This window comes from Rhinolophus sinicus, linkage group LG03 (genome assembly GCF_036562045.2).
Source record: "Rhinolophus sinicus isolate RSC01 linkage group LG03, ASM3656204v1, whole genome shotgun sequence".
In the NCBI taxonomy this organism is placed as follows: Eukaryota; Metazoa; Chordata; class Mammalia; order Chiroptera; family Rhinolophidae; genus Rhinolophus; species Rhinolophus sinicus.
The window spans coordinates 152,912,203-152,933,020 of record NC_133753.1 but is presented as its reverse complement, the minus strand read 5'-3'; the positions used below and the strand labels follow the sequence as shown (position 1 = coordinate 152,933,020).

At 37.8% G+C, this 20,818-nt stretch overlaps 1 protein-coding gene across 2 annotated transcripts in view; it reads left to right on the top strand.

Annotated features, from left to right (window-relative positions):
- The window catches only part of ARHGEF28 (Rho guanine nucleotide exchange factor 28), a 289,872-nt gene that overhangs the window by 178,275 nt on the left and 90,779 nt on the right, over window positions 1–20,818 (top strand). For both annotated transcript variants that reach the window (XM_019728118.2, XM_019728120.2), the window contains 3 exons: window positions 9,123–9,244; window positions 13,503–13,783; window positions 18,957–19,164. In XM_019728118.2, the coding sequence (XP_019583677.2) occupies window positions 9,123–9,244; window positions 13,503–13,783; window positions 18,957–19,164 (611 nt within the window). The remainder of the gene's footprint in view (window positions 1–9,122; window positions 9,245–13,502; window positions 13,784–18,956; window positions 19,165–20,818) is intronic.

The following is a 20,818-nucleotide window of genomic DNA, read 5'->3' as shown; positions in this document are numbered from 1 at the left end:
AAAAAATCTTTCGTTTTAATTTTTGAATTCAGATTTTTTATTTGTTTACTTGTTTTTTGTATTGTAAAGGAATTTTAGCATTTATTTTTTTAACACGTTATGGTACAAGAAATTTTATGTGACAAATAATTACAAAACACAAGAACAGATACAAGGTACAAGAAATTTTATGTGCCAGTAACAAATTTACGATATTTATGCATCATAGAAGGCCAAGAACTCCTCATAGTTCAACAAAACTGATTGTCACATTCCAGGGTTTTGTTTTGCATATGGATATTGTTATTGATCTCTCGAGTCACACTGTTAACTCATAAGCACGAATAAAAGAATTAAAAACATTTATATAGATACTATGTATCCACACATGTATATGCACATTTTTATTTTTCCCTTACAAATTGGGGCAAGAAAAGTGTGCATTATATGAGGCAAAATACAGTACTTTGAACTACCTTGCCGAGTGCCTACCTAAAGTTACCGTTTACTAGTGTGTGACATTGGGAAGTTACTTAAATAGCATCACAGTTCCCTAATCTGTAAAATGCAAATAATAAGAATAGTACAGTTTCATAGGGTTGATTTGAATATCAAATGAGTTCATGTTTATAAATGGCACAGTGTCTGGTGCATACTAAGTGCTGGATTCATGTTAGCTGTAATGGTGTTTATTACCCAATAGAACAGATGTTCAATAGATGCTTAGTCTTGGAGTACGTAATGTTTTGCTTCTCCTCTCCCTTTTAATTTGTTTTTTCCCTGATCATCTTCTTCCCAGTACCTTTGCTTTGCAAATCTGCCTGATCATCCTATTATTCCTCTAGTAAAGGAATAACCTACCTGATATTTTAAAGAGACTAAAGGGTACATTCTTGGGCTCCTGCTAGCAGAGGGCACACCACATGGTGTTGCATGGAAGCGCTTAGCATCTGTGGTATTCTGCACAATGGGAGAACCTGCTTTTAGCTCAGACCCCAACCAGGAAGTTACCTGTCCTACCAGGAGGGGCAAAATTAAACTCTCTTATCACCCGAGTGTGTGGAAGACCCAGGACAAAACAACAAAGGTAACAGGCAGGAAGAGCTCAGAGGAGGACAGCATTGTGGCTGTTTAGGGACTTGTCAGGGAACCTCCTGGGGAAAAGTCCATCATGACTGTGCTTTGAGGATGTTTTTAAGAGTCATAGAGGGAGGGGGAGGGCGCTGGGTAGAGCCCAGCAGGTAGCAGAGTGCCTGGCAGTCAGTAAACTCTCAGGAAATGCTGAAAAGGAGAATGAATGGGTGAATGAATGAGAGAAATAAGAAACTGACACTCCCATCACAACCTGGGGTAGAGCGGGAACAGCTGGGCAACACACAAGAAAACCTCCAGAATCTGAGGAAACTTTACCAGACCATAAAAGGTTAATCTCTTAGTAGTACATGGTACAAGGAGATCCTTTTCTTCATGAGAAACAATTCACTCCTCCAGAGAATATTTGTGGAGTATTTACTGTGTACCTGACATGGTTCTAGGCATTGAGGATACAGTGAACAAAGCATTCAAAGTTGCTATTCTCGTGGAGCTTATATTGTAGTGCAGGGGTGTCCAAACTGGGGCCCACAATCCATTTTTAATTGGCCCGCAGCAAATTCCAAAAATATATTTAGTTTACTTAAATAAACCAGGTGAGGCAATACGTACTTCACCTTGAGTGAGTGGCCCAGCTGTTTGTGTATTTTACTGCATATGGCCCTTGGTGAAAACCGTTGAAAAAAGTTTGGACACTCCTGTTCTAGTGGAAGGAAACAGACAATATACAATAGATACGACATGCTAGGTGATGCTATATGATATAAGGGAAAATAAAGCAGGGCTTCAGGGGTTGCTACTTTATGTGTATATAATGGTTAGGGAGAGTCTCTTTGGTAACATTTCAGTAGAGAACTAAAGAAAGTGAGGAAGCAAGACATCTGGATATCCAGGGAAAGAATAATCCTGAGAGAGAATAAATAGCAAGAGCAAATAGCCTGAGGCATAGAACTGCCAGACCGGTGTGGCTAGAGTAGTCAGCAGCTTCAGAGAGGCTGGGGGGGCGGGGGGTCAGGGGGGGCGGGGGGGGCTGGAGGTAGAAGAGGACAGCTTATGTTTAATGTGATGCTGTGATTTATAATAAAATAAAAAACACATATTTGATTTTTGTCCCCATTTCTGGCACAGACCTTCTAAACCCTTGAAATGTCTTAAGTAATAAGAGTGATAAAAGTGTCTTCTGTTACGTTAATGAGGTAACCTTGGGATCTAAGGATGGGGGTTTATTGCCAGGAGAACCAACCTTGTGTTTAGAGGGTTGGAACTTTCAGTCCTGCCCCTCAGCCCCCAGAGAAGGGATGTGGGTTGAAGATTGAGTTCAGTCACCAGTGGGAAAAGATTTAATCAATCATGCCTATGTATCGCAGCCTCCATAAAACCCAGAAGGATAGAATTCAGGCTGTTTCTGGTGGGTGAACAGGTGGAGATACTGGGAGAGTGGTGTGCTCACAGAATGGAAGCTTCGCGCCCTTTCCCTGTACCTTGTCCTACGCCTCTCTTCCATCTGGCTGTTTCGGACTTACATCTTTTTATAATAAACTGGTAATCTAGTAAGTAAAATGTTTCTCTGAGGTCTGTGAGCCACTCTAGCAAATTAATCAAACCCAAGGAAGGGGTTGTGGGAACCTCTGATTCATGGCCAGCTGGTCAGAAGTACAGGTAGCAACCTGGACTTGTGACTGGCATCTTGAAGTCCAAGGAGGGGGTCATGGGAACTTCTGTCTGTAGCTAGTTAGAAGCACAGATGACAACCTTTAGATGCACAGTTGACATCTGAAGTTGGGGGCAGGAGGAGGCAGTTTTGTAGGACCAAACCTTTAACCTGTGGTATCTAATGCTAGTGTCAGAATTGGGTTGAATTGTAGGACACCTAGCTGGTGTCCAAGAACTGCTTGGATGTGTGGGAGGCCCCCCCATCCCCGCCAACATACACACACACACACACACACACACACACAGAGCAAATGGGTCACAGAACTGTTTGAGTAAGGCACTGTAGGTTGTGGTAAACTTTGGCTTTTACTCTGAATGAGATGGGAAGCCATTGGAGAATTTTGCAGAAGCATGACATGATTTGATTCCCTTGGTAACAGGATTGCTTTATCTACATTGTGGAGAATAGGCTATGGAAGTCAGAAGGGTGGAAGCAGGGAGACCAGTTAGGACACCAGTAGTCTTGAAATAGTCTAGGCAGGAGGTGGTGAGGCCTTGCTCTGGGGTGGCAGTGGCGGTGATGAGAAAAGGTCAGATTCTGGGTCTATTCAGTTGTGAAAGAGAACAGTCAAGGCAACTCCAAGGAAAGGCAGAGTTGCCACTTACTGGGAGGAGCAGGTAGGTGTAGGAGTTCTGTTTTGCGTCTATCATGCTTGATGTGGCTGCCGGACAACTCAGTGGAGATATCAAGGAGATAGTTATGATTCAGGGGAGAGGTCTGAGTTGGAGATGAAGATTTGAGAGTCATCACCATATGCTGGTATGTGATGCCATGTTGTTAGATGATCCAGGGAATGAGTAGAGAAAGAAAGAAAAAGAGGTTTGAGGATTGGCCCTAAGCACTGCAACCTGCCAAAACCCGGAAGGTGAGGAAGACTGAGAAGGAAAGGCCGGGAAGGCCATGCATAGTACCCTAGAGGCAAAGGGGAAAAAGAGAGCGATCCACTGCATCAAATGCTGCTGTGGGTCACGTAATGTGAGACCTGAGAGCTGGCCACTGAATTCCATAATAGGAAGGTCATTGGTGACTGTGATGGGTACTGTGTCAGTGGAGTGCTGGGAACTGTGCTCTAAGTCTTCTCCATTTTGTGATGGGTAAGACTAAAACCTTCTGCTGTGTTCATAAACCTCTGGGTTGAAAACAAAACTGAAAGAATGAATGAATAAATGAATGGAAACAGCCTCCCCAGCCATTGTTAAGAGATATCTGGCCTGAGAGGCCCTCTCTTGAGTTTCGCAGGCAAGAGCTTGGCACCCAGAGTGGACCCAACCAGATCAGCAGCAGGTTTGCAAAAGGCTGCCGTCGCCGCGTTTGTTTATGTCTGGGTGTGGGAGCTTACATAACCAGGCAAGGAGGCCACACTTTCCTTCAGCTACAAGGCTCTTAGCTTCTTGAGGGAGAGTTGGATTTCATTAGAAATTAGGTTGCAGAGGCCCTAGATTGGTCTGTGCTGTTAACTATTTCTTGCCATATTTGGGGCAGTTGTAAATGTCAGAGAAAAGGGAGGCATTGCAGCTGCTTACTGTACCAATTCCCCTTCATTCTGTGAGTAAAATACACGTACGTTCAGTTGTCTCTCCTGTGTCACCTAAGGAAGTGCTGATGAAAGAAGCTGCTTCAGGGAGTCCTTGCAGAGTTCCACAGATCACATTACAAAGCGAAGGGAATAATGGGAGAGGGGCAAGCTGGGGATCCCCTCCCAGCTACTGTTTATCCTCTAGGCGCTCTGCAGTGAGAACCTGGCCCAAGTCCACTTCCTCAGGTTAGAACATGGTAGTTTGTGAAACCCTCCTTTTGTTCTTGAGAAACGCTGTCTCTGCTGGTCTGACTTTATTCTTTGTCAGTCCTACTGTACAATCTCTCCTGTTTCATGAGATCTCACTATTGAGCTGTCACAGCTGACTCTTTTGGGTAGTTTGACTTTGTTTTTCAGTTACCATGTTCAGGACTGACTTTTCAAAATTTCTTAACATGAGCTAAGTTGGAAATAAAGAGTTACACCACTTTTAAAGCTTTTTGTGTAGCAAGTGGAATGTTTTGTGCATTCCAGGTTCCTTGGGTTGGTTTTAACCATGTAAAGTTATAACCATGGCTGAAATTATTTTTTTTAAAGAATTAAAATCGCACAAAGTATTAAAGCTATACAACCTTATTTACTTACACAATAATATCAAGCAGTTACATAATGTTTACTTTGTGTCAGATTATGTTCTAATCACTTAAAATATAAATCATTTAATCCTTATGACAATCCTATGAGATGGACATTTTATCATTCCTATTTTACAGATAGGAAATGGAAGTAAAGGGAGGTTAAGTAATTTGCCCAAGGTCACACAGCTAATAGATGGTGGAGTGGGGCCGTAACTCCAGGCAGCTCAGGGCCCATGCTCTTAACTACTGCAATGCATTGCTCTTCACTAATTTAAAATATGCAGCTGTTTGGATGAGTTGAGCTTTGGTTACTTTCATACTGTCTCTGAAATATGGGTTTACCAAATAGTAAAAATTAATGCTATCAACAAAACTGTAAGGTTAACTGTTTATAAAATAGCATTAATTTAAGACAAAGAGCTGATTTTCTTATTACATGTTATTTCTATATGCTCATTGAAACAGGATCTGAAGGCCTTTTTTATTTGGCAATAATATTTCACCTAATTTATTATTAAAGTGGTTACATATGGAAGCAATAAAATCATATTTTGAATATCTTGAAGAGATCAGTTTTTTTTTTTGTTTGTTTTGTTTTTTAAATGAAACCTTTTTCCTTGAATGGGCTAAAACACAGTACAGCAATTATCCACTTTAATATAGATAGCCGATGTTTATTTGAAAGTACTTTTAAAGACTTACTTTTTTTCCACAAAAATATCTTACTCTGCTGGTCTGAAGCCCATCATTTGCAGTGACTCTTGTTGAAGTTAACAAAGGAGTGGAGGTTTTGTAAGTCTGTGTCATCTTCTGGTTTGCCTGTGTATGTTCATTTCTAGATCCTATTATCTTTAAGTGTCTTTTGACAAGCAGAGGCTGTGGATGCTCTAGAGAGTTATAATGAAAAGGACTTTGGGGCCATTATAAATAGTTGCAATGAGTAACCCAGCAAGTCTGCATGGCAGGTTATAGGTGACAGATCTAGAGAGGAGACAGAGTCTCCCCTCTTACTATTATATTGCTTTTGTACAGTCATGCCCTCCCCACCCCCAACAAAACTTACTGTCTCAGTGTAATCATTACCTAATTGACAGGATGATGACACAGTCCAGGCAAGTTTTCCAAAGTGTAGGGTAAATTCTTCTGGGAACTCTCAATCTTGGATATGGGATCACAATCTAACATTAGGTGACATCGAATTACATAGGAAGGGAGGTGCTTCTTTTTTACTTTTCTTTTGACCCTTCTGCTGATTCAAGGAGAAAGTCAGCTTGGCATCACTGCATCTTGAACATCTCTTGAATCCTTCAGAACCTACCTTTATGACAAAGAGCAGACATCGTAGATGCTCAACTTTGATAGGAAACTCTTTTTTATCCAACGTAGTTTCATTGCTTTGTTTTTATTGTTTTAGTATCTATAATTCCCTTCTACTTTTGACAGGGAGTGTTGGCTTTCCGTTTTCCATTTACAGTGGGAATCACTATTTCTTTGAAAATTAGTTTTATTTAAAGAAAAAAGGCAAGTTCATCTAAGGACAAGTACTAGAGAATATAATACAGGTGATATGTAGATAGGAAAAACTTGTGAATTTGGTAATGACAAACTCTTGGGAAATATTGGTCCAGTATCTGCTATGGTTAATTTTGTGGAGCTCCACAATCTCTTCTTTGAAACTCTTTGGACAAGATTTGTTTTGGAATTCAGAATGTTCAGATCTCTTTGGCATAGTGCTTATAGTATACATAACATGACTCCTATAGGAGACACTGGGCAATGCCGCCATCAGGCACTGAAATATTCCTTTAGCAAGATGTATGAATGTTCAGACTAAGTGGGGGTAAATAGAGACTATACATGGCCCCATGTGGGTTCAGCTTAGATTTTGCTACCATATATGTTTTTGAATCAAACTTAGGAAAGAGAGTTTTGATTTTCAGCGCTTTCTGGAGGTCAGAATTGCAGATAAGAGATTATGGACCTGTCTTTGTAAATAAATTATATCATTTTCTGAAACACTGATCAAATGAATCATGCAGAAAACAAATTAGATCACAATTCGGTCAAAGTAATCAAAGTAACTCCGCCATCTTTGAGTTTATTTTACTGCTTGGATATGAGCTCCTTAGAGATTCTGCCCTGCCACATAGGGCCAGATAAAAATGTTTGTGGAAGAAAAGTTACATCCAAATGACTTTTGCCTGTGCACGTGAAAACAGAAGTAGACCCTGGTCCTGCTCATCTGTGAAGGTGAACGTTTTGAACACCGAGCTCACTCTCTCAGTAGTTCAGAACATGGCTGTCAGGCAACTGGGCAATGCATTCACTGGTACCAGACAATTTGGGGTAATATTGAATTTGGTTCTATGTGTTTAAAATGAAATCCAGCAGTTATTTGTAATTGTTTTGTTAACTATCTTGTTTGTTCTTAGTCTAGTTATCAATAAAGTTTTACTTTGGCAGTAATGGAAGTGGTCAAAAAGGACACAACCAGCCCTCCATGTGTGATGGTAGACATGTCAGCTGTTTTACAGTCTGTGAACTTATGATACCAGAGCAGTTAAGCTGGATTGATTACATTTGAGAAGACCATGTTGAGTTATTTATGATTGTTTTCAAACATGTAAAATGACAAATGAGCAAGTATTTTTTTTCAGAACACAATGAAGGTGTTTTGTCAGGTTCTTGATTTATAATCTTTAGAACATGCTTTCATTTTGTACAATTAGAATGAAAATGTAAAGTAATTGATCATAAAAGTTACACTTGTGAAGTATTTGTGGGCTTTGTATGTTATATTGCTAGCTAATTAAATTGATAAAAGAAGACATTATAGACATAAGAAGGTAATGATTTACATTGTATAAGGTTCCCCAAGAATCTTAATAAAATCTCAGTTAAGTATTCTGTGGAGAAGAGGTAGATTTCAGTGCAGAATCTGAAACCAGGGTCATTTGGCTAATACAATTCATATATCTTTGTAACTTCTATAATGTCCTCTGGGACCTTCTATGAAAGAATAGAGTTTTTTATTCCTAGTGCATCAGCCTAACAGTTATTAATTTAAAAAAATTTTCTGATTCACTACCATGGACTTTCCTGGGTTTTATGCTCCGACATAGATAAGACAGGCGTTGGGTAAGTGCCATTTCTCATGAAATAGAGGCAACATCCCTTTTGTATTCACTCAAGAAAACTTAATAGAATGTCCATGAGGATGACATTTACTGTGGATATAACTTTGAATCCACCCTATTAAAGTCATTTACAGATGTTGATAATTTAGTATACCTCCCTATGATTAGCATTAATAGCATTGTACTTCACATTGAACATGGTTAAAATTCCTACTACTACTACTACTAATAAAATATAGTGACAATGTTTATCGAGCACTTACTAAGTACTTTGCATGTGTTAAGTGCTTTACATGTCTGAACTCATTTAATCCTCATAACCTCACAGTGAGGAAAGCATAATAAAAATGTACTTTTACAGATGAAGAAACCTTGTAAAGGTACCTGGAGATTAAGTAATTTAGCCAAAATCACAGGAAATGAAGCATTCTGGCTTCACTGTGCTTTATTGCCTTCAATGTTAGTAACATCTCAGCTCTCTGGGACTTAACTTTGAGAAACCTCATCTAGTTGGAACAAAGCTGAGAGCGTGGAAACAAGCAAAAACACTTCTGTAATTAAAATAAAAGCAAAACTCTGTATGAGAGTATGCATGATCCGCAGGCAGTACAGAGCCAGAACTTCTAGACTGTATAGTATCTTGGGTCCGTTATTAAGGGTCTGGAGCCTGAAGACGTCAATGGAACTTGAGGATCACAATACAATCCCCAAGGCTTCCAGGTGAATTTTGGTTTAATCTGTTAGAAACTGATTTTGTAAAATCTAATTGATTTTACAAAAATCTGGCCTGATTGGAAAAGCCCTGCTTGAAATGGGCACATACTTATCTAGAATGATTCATTCTTTAGGAAGAGTTTAGATAACTGAGAAGGTCTGGATGTAGAAACTATTTGCATGTAGATCTTAATGGATGAAGACAGCAAAATGCCATCTTAAAAAAAATGCCATCGTGATTTTTTTTTCTTATGGTTGGATTAAGAAGTTCAAGTTTGACTGCAAAATAAAGTCCTTCAACTTTATTTGTCCTGTTTTCAATTCTCCTCTAGATCACTCTTTTGATGTCCTCAAAAAATCCAAGCCTTCTCCCACGTTCCATGCTGCAGGCCAGCTTTCTGATATGCTGAACGGTGGCGACGAAGTCTACGCTAACTGTATGGTGATAGATCAGGTAAGGCGTGACTCATCGCACAAGGTGGAGCCGCCCTCTTTCCAAAACCCACGCACATGAGAAATATATTTACCGTGTTTCCCTGAAAATAAGTCTTGCTCCAAAAGATGCATTAGGGCTTATGTTCAGGGGATGTCCTTCTGAAAAATCATGGTAGGGCTTATTTTTTGGGAAACACGGTAGCATTGTGGTGTTCCTCTGAAAATTTTAGGCTAAGTGCAACCCCAGGGATGCTGCAATGGAGTCTTAGCATGAGCCTTTAACTGAGGTCCTGCCTTCAGAACACAGCACCCCTTAGCCTTACCAAGATGCACCATCAGGGAGGGGTCTTATGACACTGCCCAATGACAAGAGTGTGAGAACTCTTCTGTGGGGCCAAAATAGGAAAGGACAACTGAGAGGCCAATTTCTTCTCTACAGCCTTTCAAAAAACAATGTGTATATTATCCAATTTAGCAGTGTTTGTATGCAAATCCAGCAAGAGCTGGATGAGCTAGAGCTTAATGCCAGCCTCATATGATGCTGTCACATAAATTACAAGTTTAATCCTTACAACACACCTATTAACATGTAATAAGGTTGTAGTGCTTTTAATATTAAAACAGAGTGGTATCATGTTACCGGGAAGTTGGAACCCTTTAGAATTCCCCACCCATTTCCTGATAGAGATTTGTGAGTTAAATCTCATAAAGGCGGATGGTTTGAATGTGCATCTACTTATGACCTTTTCCCTAGCTCAGTGACACTGAAATTTTAATATTTATAAAAATTAAAGTATTGTTATAGATCTGAAGATTTCCACACACCCTAATTTATGGGCGATTTAAAGGATTTTCAAGGGTAATCTTGACAACACACAATGTCCATATTATCCACTGACTTTAAAACCTAATCCTCATACAAATGCACCATAAATATGCTCATTGAGCACTAATATATTTTACCCTATTTTGTTGTTAGTGTGCATAAATTGTACCCTTTTACTTATAGATGTTTTCTGTGATGTAAATTTTTTTCTGTCTAGTATATTGCAATTTTAGCCCTTTATTCGAATAGCTCTGCTTTTTCTTCTTGTTATAAAACATTGCTATATCAAATACATAGTATAAATGCATAGGTTGGGATGATATTCAAAATGACAGAGGAACCAATAAATCAGAATGGACATCAGGCTATAAATAACTGGTACAGTTTTTGGTATAAAGCAGCTGAATGTGAGCCCTAGTTATGAAATCTAGGATGAGGCACAGAGTTAGGGACAAAGTGGGAATTCTGGGGACCTTCTCTGAAGATATGGGGTAATTGGAGTTGGTGTGTTCTAGGCACATTCTAATTTTAATGCTTTTTTTCTGTTACCATGTTGTCTCACCATTTAAATGAAATATTTCTTGAGTTCTTATCTCTTTTTGTTCTGAGCCTCAGTGAATACTGTAACATTTTCATTTATCTTAAGTAGCTAAAATTGTATATGACTCAATATTACGATGGGGAAAACTATGTCTTTATATATTCTAAGATATGAGGTCAGACAATTAAGTTTACGAATTCATCCTAGAAAAAGTGCTACATACCTCATTGCTGAATATCACTATGGTCACCTTCGAAGTACTCCCCTTGGGAAGCTATGCACCAATACCAGTGCCTAGTCTACCCTTCAAAGTAATTTTAGAACTCTTGCTGGAATGACCATCAGAGCTGTTGTCATATTACCCTTGATGTCCTGAATGTCATCAAAATGTCTTCCTTTTAATATTTCCTTTATCTTGGGGTAAAGAAAGAAGTCATTGGGGGCCAGATAAGGTAAGTAGGGAGGGTGTTCTAATACAGTTATTTGTTTACTGGCTAAAAACTCCCTCACAGATAGTGCCTTGTGAGCTGGTGTATTGTTGTGATGCAAGAGCCATGAATTGTTGGTGAAAAGTTCAGGCTGTCTAACTTTTTCACTCAGCCTTTTCAGCACTTCCAAATAGTAAACTTAGTTAACTGTTTCTTCAGTTGGTACAAAGTCATAATGAATAACCCCTCGGATACCAAAAAAGGTTAGCAACAGCGTTGCAACAAGTTCATGAACTTAATTGTCAGACCTCGTACATTAAAAATACAAAACTTGAAAAACTGAAGATGAAGTTAGGATATAACTTATGTTTGGGAATATTTTGAGTGAGAGAAGTATTGCTTTAATAATGTGAAGCATACATTTAAAGAGAACTCAAACAGGCTAATGGATAAACTGAAATGTAGCAGAGGATGGCTGAATGTGTGCTATGAGAACAAATAAAACTAAAAACCTGGATACAAATCACAAAGATTACTGTATTAGTTAGTATACTTATTATATCTTTTTTATAACTGTCCTTTTGTCAGAATAGGAAGAATACCGTAAGCGTCCAAATTCTGCATATTTAAAACAATTTGTAGTACTGTCTGGAAAGAATCTTATCTAATTTCCTTCCTCTCCTTCAACCTGCCACAGAAACCTAAAGGTTGCTAGCCTGTTGGTGATGCCGTTTCCCATGAATTCTCAAGGTTATCAACCTACCTGATGAGGAAATTCATATGATAAAAACTACTTTGAAAATTGCCCTGTTATATAAACAACTTTGAAAAAAAACACACGTTGTATTTGGACATCATTTCAAGGCTACATAATTCAATACAAAGTATTGCTGCATATTCTTTATCAAAACTCCCCAAATATTCATATTTGACTTTGTTATTCTCTGAGTATGTGTTTTTGTGTATGTGTATGTGTATGTGCATGAAGAGCTTAACATATATATATAAATAGTCTTTAACCATTTGAGAGTTAACTGAAAATATGGTACCCCAATACCCATCGATCTTTCAAGTGTATTTTCTTAAAAACGTGAACATTCTCTTGCTCAGGCACATAGAGTTACTGCAATCAGGAAATCGTCACTGATACAGTACTATTAGCAGTATACAGAACTTACTCAATTTTTTCCAATTGTCTCAAAGTTCTTCATAGCAAAAGAACGTTTAATTGCATGTTTTGCATTTAGTTGTCATGTCCCTTTAGTCTCCTTTAATCTGGGACATTTCCTTAGTCTTTGCCTTTTATGACATGGATAATTTTGAAGATCAGATTTTTGCTTGTTTTTCCTAGACTGTTCTGTTTTGGTTTGCCTGCTATTTCCTCATAATTAGATTCAGGTTATGTATGGTTGGCAGGAATATTACAGAAGTGACGTTGTGTTCTCAGTGCATTATATCAGGAGGCACAGAACATTATGAGTCTGCGCCATTACTGGTGATGTTATCTTTGGTCTACCAGGTTTATTTTCAGTAAAATTACTATTAAAAAAAAAAATTAAGTGTCATGTGGGAGACAGTGTGAGTCATTATAAATATCCTGTTACTCATTTGACGCATACCCATAGTTTGGGCATTCCTTGATGGTTTTTGCCTTAGCAAATTGTTATGATAATTAATTTAGGACCCTAAATTTCCCCCTTTTGCTTCATTTCTTCTTCACCACCCTATAGCTAAATGATGTCATTCTCTTTCTTTTTACTGTCTTCTTCCCCCAGAAGTGATCCCTTTAGATGACGGCCACCTCAGATAACCTGTACTTCTAAGCCCCTTCCTTAGACCAAGCACTTTGATCAACTGGGGCTCTTTTTCACTCATGTAGGCTGGACTTTCTCTTCCCACATTGATTTTTAAATCAGTCTTAGGCTCTCCACTACTTCCCTTTTTTCTCTGCCATGCAGAATTTTCCTCTGGTCTTACTCTCTGCAAAGGTTTATTGCAGGAGTGTGGCAGGTTACCTGCTGAGATTTGATGATGATTTTATTATTCGCAGGTAATTTGAAGTTTGGGGCATTTTCTCTCTTCTAGTTCTGCTAAGTCCATGCGTCTTATGTAGTGTCATTCTTAGTTTTGTTTGGTAGCATTTTGGAGAAGACTCACATTTATGTGACAATCACTACCTCGGTTACCCAGATCCCTATAAACTATTTTTTAGATAAAGCTGTCTACTCTATAGCTTTTTTTCTCCTCATTTTGAGTCAGTGGTTCACAAAATGTTAAAGCATTCACTTGTTCTTCTTCTTTTGTGAATTATGGGATAGTAGCCAAGTAAACAAAAACATATCATGAAAGAATTCTCTGCTTACATAAAACAAAACAAGGAAAAAAAATAAAGTAGAAGCTTTTTAAGTTGGGAAAATTTTATTCTTAGCTAAACCAATCTGTCCTGCTTTTACTCTGCAAATATTTTTCTTTTGACTACCAGGTTGGTGATTTGGACATTAACTACATAAACATAGAGGGAATCACTACAAACACCTGCCCTGAGTCCATGGGCTCTACTTTGGGGCCTCAGAGCTGCAGGCACGTCCTTTCTACTGAAATCAGCCCTGGCATGTACCCACTAAGTGAGAACAAGGAAGTGACATCAAATCCTGAAGCTCAGCAGTCCTTCACATCGCCGTCTAGTTCATATACTTCCAATTTGAATCTCTCTTTTGGGCTTCAGGGATTTGAAAAGGAACAAAGTCATCTAAAGAAAAGAAGGTAAGATACTATCTTCTAGAGGATAAATGTAGAAAATCAAAGAACTTTGTTGCTGGATTTGGAAAATTGTATTTTATTTTCTACTGTCCCTACCACTTTTATTGCTACATAAAAATGTTGCCCCCTTTTAGGTTCCTGATTTGAAAGTAAGACAATTAAGGAAACAGACAAAAACATAGTAGAGGAAAAACAAAATGAGACACCATTTTACTTACCAGATAGGCAAAAATGAAATAGTTTAGCAATACCATATTTTGGTGAAAATTCATACAATGGAAAGTCCTATTATAGTTGATAGGAGTGAAAGATTATGAAACTCTTGATATGTACTTTATGATCCAGTAGTTTTACTTCTGTGTTTTAGGAGACATATACATGAATATTTGTAGTGTAGCAAATAACTGAAATGGGGAATAGATAGATAAATTACAGAATAATTGCACAATAGAATACTATACAGTGTGAAAATTAGATAACTATATCAACATACATAATAACATGCATCATAGAAACATGAAGTTGAACAAAAAAGTAAGGCACAAAATACTTTAGATTTCATTTTTATAAAATGCAAAACTAAACAAAATCAAACAATTTATTATTATAGGGCAAGTACATATGTGTGCTTAGGCTATAAAAAAAGAAGAACCCAAGATAATGAAGTGGGAATAAATCCCAAATTCAAAATAGTTGTTACATGTAGTGAGGAAAGTAGGAATGGGAATGGAAAGGAATAAAAAAGCGTTTCAGTTGTATGGCCAATGTTCACGTTTCAAGTTGGGTGGGATTGTGAGTGTTTGTTTGATTATTATACTCTGTAACTTACTTACCTTGTGCATATTTTCTTATGTATACAAAAATATTGAAAAAGTGTTATTGCATATGATATGACGGTATATATTTGTGTGTGTGTGTGTGTGTGTGTGTTTGCATGTATATGTGTGTTTGTATCTTTGCATCTCTTTCTTATCCATCCATCCTGTTGTCTATTTTCTTTCGGAAATAGGCCAATTTCTGTTAATTTCATTTTATTCTGCTCTCCACTTTCCTTAGGCAATAGCTTATTTTTTCCCCATGCCCTAGATCTCTGATTACCATATTTTGCCGTGTTTAATGGACATTTCTTTGCCCTAATTTGTGAGGGAAATATAAGGATGCGCATTATACACGAGTAGTACTAATTCCGTATCTATATAAATGTTTTTAAAATTCTTTTATTATGTGTATAAGTTAAAAGTGTAGCTTTAGAAATCAATAATGATATCCATATGCAAAATAACACCCTCAAATACTATAATTTGCTGAAGTTACGACAAACTTGCAATGATGAAGAATTTTTGGCCTTCTATGATGCGTAAATATCGTAAATTTTTTACCGGTACATAAAATTTCTTGTATCTTATATCTGTTCTTGTATTTTTTAATTATTTGTTACATAAAATTCCTTGCACCATAATATGTTAAAAAATAAATGCTGAAACTCCTTTATAATACAAAAAAACCAAGTACCTAAATGTAAACAAAAATTTGAATTAAAAAATTAAAATGAAAGGTTTTTTTCTCCTCAAAAGTTTGGGCCAAAAACATGGGTGCACATTATACACAGGAGCGCATGATACACGGCAAAATATGGTATATGCTCATTTCCACATGTAAAATCATGAATCAATATTAATGTCAAATACACACACGTGAGTGTGTATATAATTATTTGTCTATGAATGGACATCCACATAGGTAAATGAGTATTTGGCAGATATTTAATTGATCAGAAAGGAGAGAAAGGAGGGGAAGCAGCAATCACTACGTGCCAATCACTGTGCTCTGCATGGATATGCAACCACTTGAGGTTGTAACACTTTATAACAGGTATTGGTACCGATGCATAAATAATGAAAGATTATCTTGAGATTTGTATTTTGTGAATTATGGTTTTAAAGATGCTGGGTGGACGTAAATTGAATTGATAGGGCATTTTGGGCTCCTCTCCACATATTTGTTTGGGACAAGCGGCTGCCAGTCCAGGCAAGATTCCATATAGTTCTGCAAAAACAGATTTCACTGTGTATTATTAGCACATACTGGCAGGATCTTTATGATTTGTCCAGTTGTGACTCAGGTCTCGAGAGGTGAATAAGTTCTTTACAGATGTTACTCTAGGACTAGGGGGAGGAGAAGACACAAATGGCCTTTCTGTTCTGCTTATGCAAACATTCCTGGGCATTCTAAATTATACTTTCCCATCAATCATGGTCACATCTCTGGGACGTTTAAATAGCAGCTGGAATTTTGCCTTCTTAGAATATAAGAAAAACTATCCAGCTTGAGTAAAGGTAATTAAAACCCTCTGTAAAAATGTCACAGCTAGTGGAGGGGGAGAGATGGGAGAGGAAGAAGAGTCCTAAGAGAAAATCCCCAATTGCTCCCACTGGCCAACTTTATCTCCTGTACATTTTGTCCCCTCTGAAAAATGTAGGAATGAGGATCCCAGAAAGACTTGAGGTCCCCAGAAACCCCCTTTTTGACCCTGGCATGACCATGGAACCCTCCCTTCAGTGGGTGTCGTGGTGGGAGTGTGTAACACAAGGGATAATGAACTCAAAGTGACATGCACCCAATTCATTAATAAGTGAATTGCAGGCTGAGGCTGGGAACTTCGCATGAAGGAGAAATTTCAGGGCATACAATAAAAAGTGAGGTTAACACAGGGACAGGCTGACTGGGACGTAAGTCCTAAGTTTCTTAAGGTTTAAAACAGTGTTTTGGTGAAAGTAAAATAGTATGCACAATATGTAGCCATTATGTTATTTAAACTTAATAGCTCTTTTAAGATGCTACAAGGGGAAAACAAGAAATGAGACGTTTATTAAAAAGAAAAACCACAAACTATACAACAAAAAATTAGGTAATTGAAGGCAGGTGTTTGTTCTTTTCCAAAACGTATCTTTAAAACTGCTTTTGTTTTTCCACAGTAAGAAATACTTGTCACACTGTGAACCATCCCCTCCGTATCCCCCATACACATAGGATTTAAATGTTGTATGAAATAACATGTGGAATGTATTCTGATATTTTCTACTCTGTACTATTTTAAAAGAGGATTCTGGTCGCAGCCTATTGAATCGATTTCATATCCCACTAATGGAATTTTAAAAAAATGATATTATAAAATGATAACCTAGAGGTAACCCTGAAGAATATTTTCTATAAAGTTGAATATCTTACTTAGGTTAATAGATTATCAAAGAAAAACCATAGCCCCATTTGAACTAACAGGGAAAGAAATATTTTAAAATATAGTAAGCAAAATAAAATAACACTCACTGATACTTCTAGGGTATATTCATAGAGATGGAGAAAAGCTGTGTGTAACTTGAACGGCTTGTGTAAAAATAGGATATTCTCACAGGCAGCCACTACTTTTCATTAGGACAAGAGCTCACAAGTTGAACACACAAATACTGAGCCACAAGACATCAGCAAAACTTTGGCCTCCCTCCCTACCTCTAGAACTCTTTCTGCCCTCAGATAATCACTGAATGATGGAAACTACATAGCACCTTAAAATATCTGTAATGACATTAGTGTAATATCCAAAGCACCAACGTTTACTAGAAAGGTTTTCTTAACACTAAGCTTTAGTTTTTCATGAGAATTTTATACTCCAACATATTTGGGCGTTGAATTAAACTAAAGTGTGAAGTCCCCCTCCAATTTGTCCTTCCCTTCTCAATGACAAGGTAAAGGCTCTTGATGAGGACTTTTCAAGGAGAAAACTCCACTTTGGAAACCTCAGTGTTACCAGTGGTGGCCTTTACGTACTGCCAAGTTTGCTGGGGCCCAAGAGGGCCCATGAAGTTCAAGAATTAGACACTAATCTAAGTTTTTGGATTAGAAACATATATAGTACCAAGTGTCGTGTAATTTATTAAGTTGATATTCAGTGGCCATTAAATACCTCCTTTTTCCTTCCTTCCTTCCTTCCTTCCTTCCTTCCTTCCTTCCTTCCTTCCTTCCTTCCTTCCTTCCTTTTTAAGAAAAATAACGCAAAAACATTTTTCAAAGTTTAATTTTCTGGTACTCTATATTTCATAATTGAGACCATTTCATTATATTGTTATTAACATTTAAACTCCAGAACTGTAACAACCAAAGAAAAATACATTTAAAAGTGCACTTTATTTTGTTTGTTTGTGTGTTACGTTTTGTTTCCTATACAGACAACAGAGTGGTGGTTACCAGAGGGGAAGGGGGTTGTGGGGAGAACAAAGAGGGTAAAGGGGGTCAAATACATGGTGACAGAAGGAGAATAGAATGTTATAAAGTTGTACACCTGAAGTTTATATAATGTTATTAACTAATCTTCCTTCAATAAATTTAATTTTTAAAATGCACTGTGCAATTGACATGCCTGTGAGAATTGTTGGCCTCAAAGTTTGAGTGGTTTAAAATGTAAATGTTGTGGAATGAGCCAGGAATGTAAAGCTCACATGCTTTCCTTTTAATATTGTGGTTATCAAAGTTAAATGAGGAAAGGAGAGCATTAGTAGTAGAGCGGAGTTCCTTTCTGCCTTCTGAGGTGGATTCCTCATGGCCATCATTTTTGAAAGTTTCCAAAAATAATCAAATGTGACACATTTGGGACCTCACTTGACTCATGTCTGTCCTGTGTCTTGATACGAACTCTGGTGTAAGGCCTTCACACATCTCTCCATACCTGCCTCTGCTCTCTTAAGCTCTGCAGCCTTGGGACAATGGAGAGAATATTTTCACATTCAAGGTCCCCCAGGGCCCCCGAAACAGCCCAGGGACTCTGTTTGGTTTGCATTTTTTACTGTTTGAAGGATACCCATTTGGGGCTTGTAATAATTACATTTACAACACAGAAATAGCATAATACTAACTTGAACCAGGTTTTGTTTCTTAGAGCACTTGAAATGGCTTTTGCCAGGTAGAAATGTTCACTTGGGGAAACAAATTTTTGTTGGAAAACAGGATCTTTGGAGGGAGGAAAAAAACCAGCAAAACCTACTTAAATATAAATTTTGTTACAAGTTAAATGAGTACCCATTGTACCTCACACCAATGAGAGAATTTGAATTCAGAGAAATAGGAACCAATGACTCAGTCTGCTTCCTTGATTATTTACTTGTTTACTTACTTTGTGCGTCAGTTCTAGTCTTGATGCCCTGGATGCCGACAGTGAAGGGGAAGGGCCTTCGGAGCCATCGCACCTTTGCTACACTCCAGTGTCCCAGAATTCTTCAAGAACTGGGATCCCAAGTGGGGACGAACTGGACTCTTTTGAGACCAACCCTGAACCAGATTTTAACATCTCCAGGACTGAGTCACTTTCTTTATCAAGTAACCTGCAGTCAAAGGTATTCTTGTTGGTATTCATTTGGTTTATTATAGCGTGGAAAATATGTTGTCTAAATCTAACCATCTCTGAAAGACAAATAATGTTTTATTCAGATGTGTAAACTTTTCTTTTTTTGAGACCCATGAGCTGACCATTCGAGTCTTTAATCTTTCCAACTCTCATTTGTATATTTCTTAATTACAAGGACTGATTTGTCTTTATGAATTCACCACCAGTGTTATACTAGTTTTTCACATACTTGGAAAATTTTACCATTTTACACAGTATTTTCTGCCATCATCTTTTAAGGGAAATAAACTGGTAATGTCATGTGGATGTAAATGATCAGACTTGTTTTGCTCACATGAAACTTTACTTGGCCCAGGTGATGAGGTAAATAATAGTACTAAGGCAGAGGTGATGTTTGTTGAGCATTCCTGGCTGCATGAACTAACCTGGAACACCATAAACTTCGTCAGTTTTTCCATAGGAGAGAGATTTTCTCACATTGGGGTTTCATTTTGCTGTGGTTGTTCTATAAAAGATTAAACTCTTCCAATCTTGCAGAAAAAGCTGTTTTGTGTTTGCATGTATGTTTTTTTCCTTTTTTGATTTGTGTTATTGTCCACTTGCTTTCTTTTTAAGTTGAGTTTACTGCTATAAAGTAATGTGTGCTGTGCTCGAGCAGCTCTTACTGTGAACACATGTTTGTTATGATACTGCTTTATTTTTGTAGTATGTTCTACAATATAGAAAACATGTTTTATAAATGTAGGAAACATAATTTCATCATAAGACACCTAAGACATTAGTAAGCCTTTTATTTTAATTTTTGAGCAGATGAGGTTCTGCGGAAATGAGATGTTTTGTCCTGGGTACCTGAACTTAATGGTAGTCAGAACTCAAATCCAGGCCTTCTGACTACAGATCCTGAATCCTTTCCTCTCCTCTCTGATGCCTGTTGAATTGTCATAACACTTTGAACCTAAAGATTATGTGATTATTTCTGGATGATAAGAAATGAGTATGGTTGTTAATGTAGATCCTTCTTAGTTTTGCATTTTGAGTGGAATTACGAAACATTCATCATTACTTGGAATGAAAAGGAATTCAATCTTTGTGAAACAGTTCCATATTGTTCACTTTTAAGAAGAATCTGTCCGTTAAAATGTATCTAGCCGTGCCTCTGTAATTGCCCTGTGTAACTTTTTACCAGAGATTCTGGATAATTTTCAAAGTCTCATTATTATGCAAAACGATGACCATATATGACTTAAAGCAAAGGGTGGCATTTGGGTAGGGCCCTTTGTGGCCAGCTCACTGTTAGGGTTATAGGACAGCTTGGGCTGGCCTTCCTGACATCCAGGCCCCAGAGGCTCCTCTCTAAGAAGACAGTCAGGGGAGGCACAGCCCAAGACCTTTTGAAGCAGGGTTAGGCGTCTGTTTTCAACTTTCTTCCAGGCCCTTTAAACAGATGAACTTAGAGAAACCATGTGTTTTCACTCAGGGAATAACGAGACCAGTGCTTGTGAAGGACAGTTGCTGATGGCTTAATTTTAGTAATAAATTTTGCATTACTTTATTTTAGCCCTAACTTTAAGTGGTATCTTACAAATGGATGGGTGGGATCAATCCTAAGGCAGCTAGGCCTCTGTTGGATGGGAGTTGGGTAC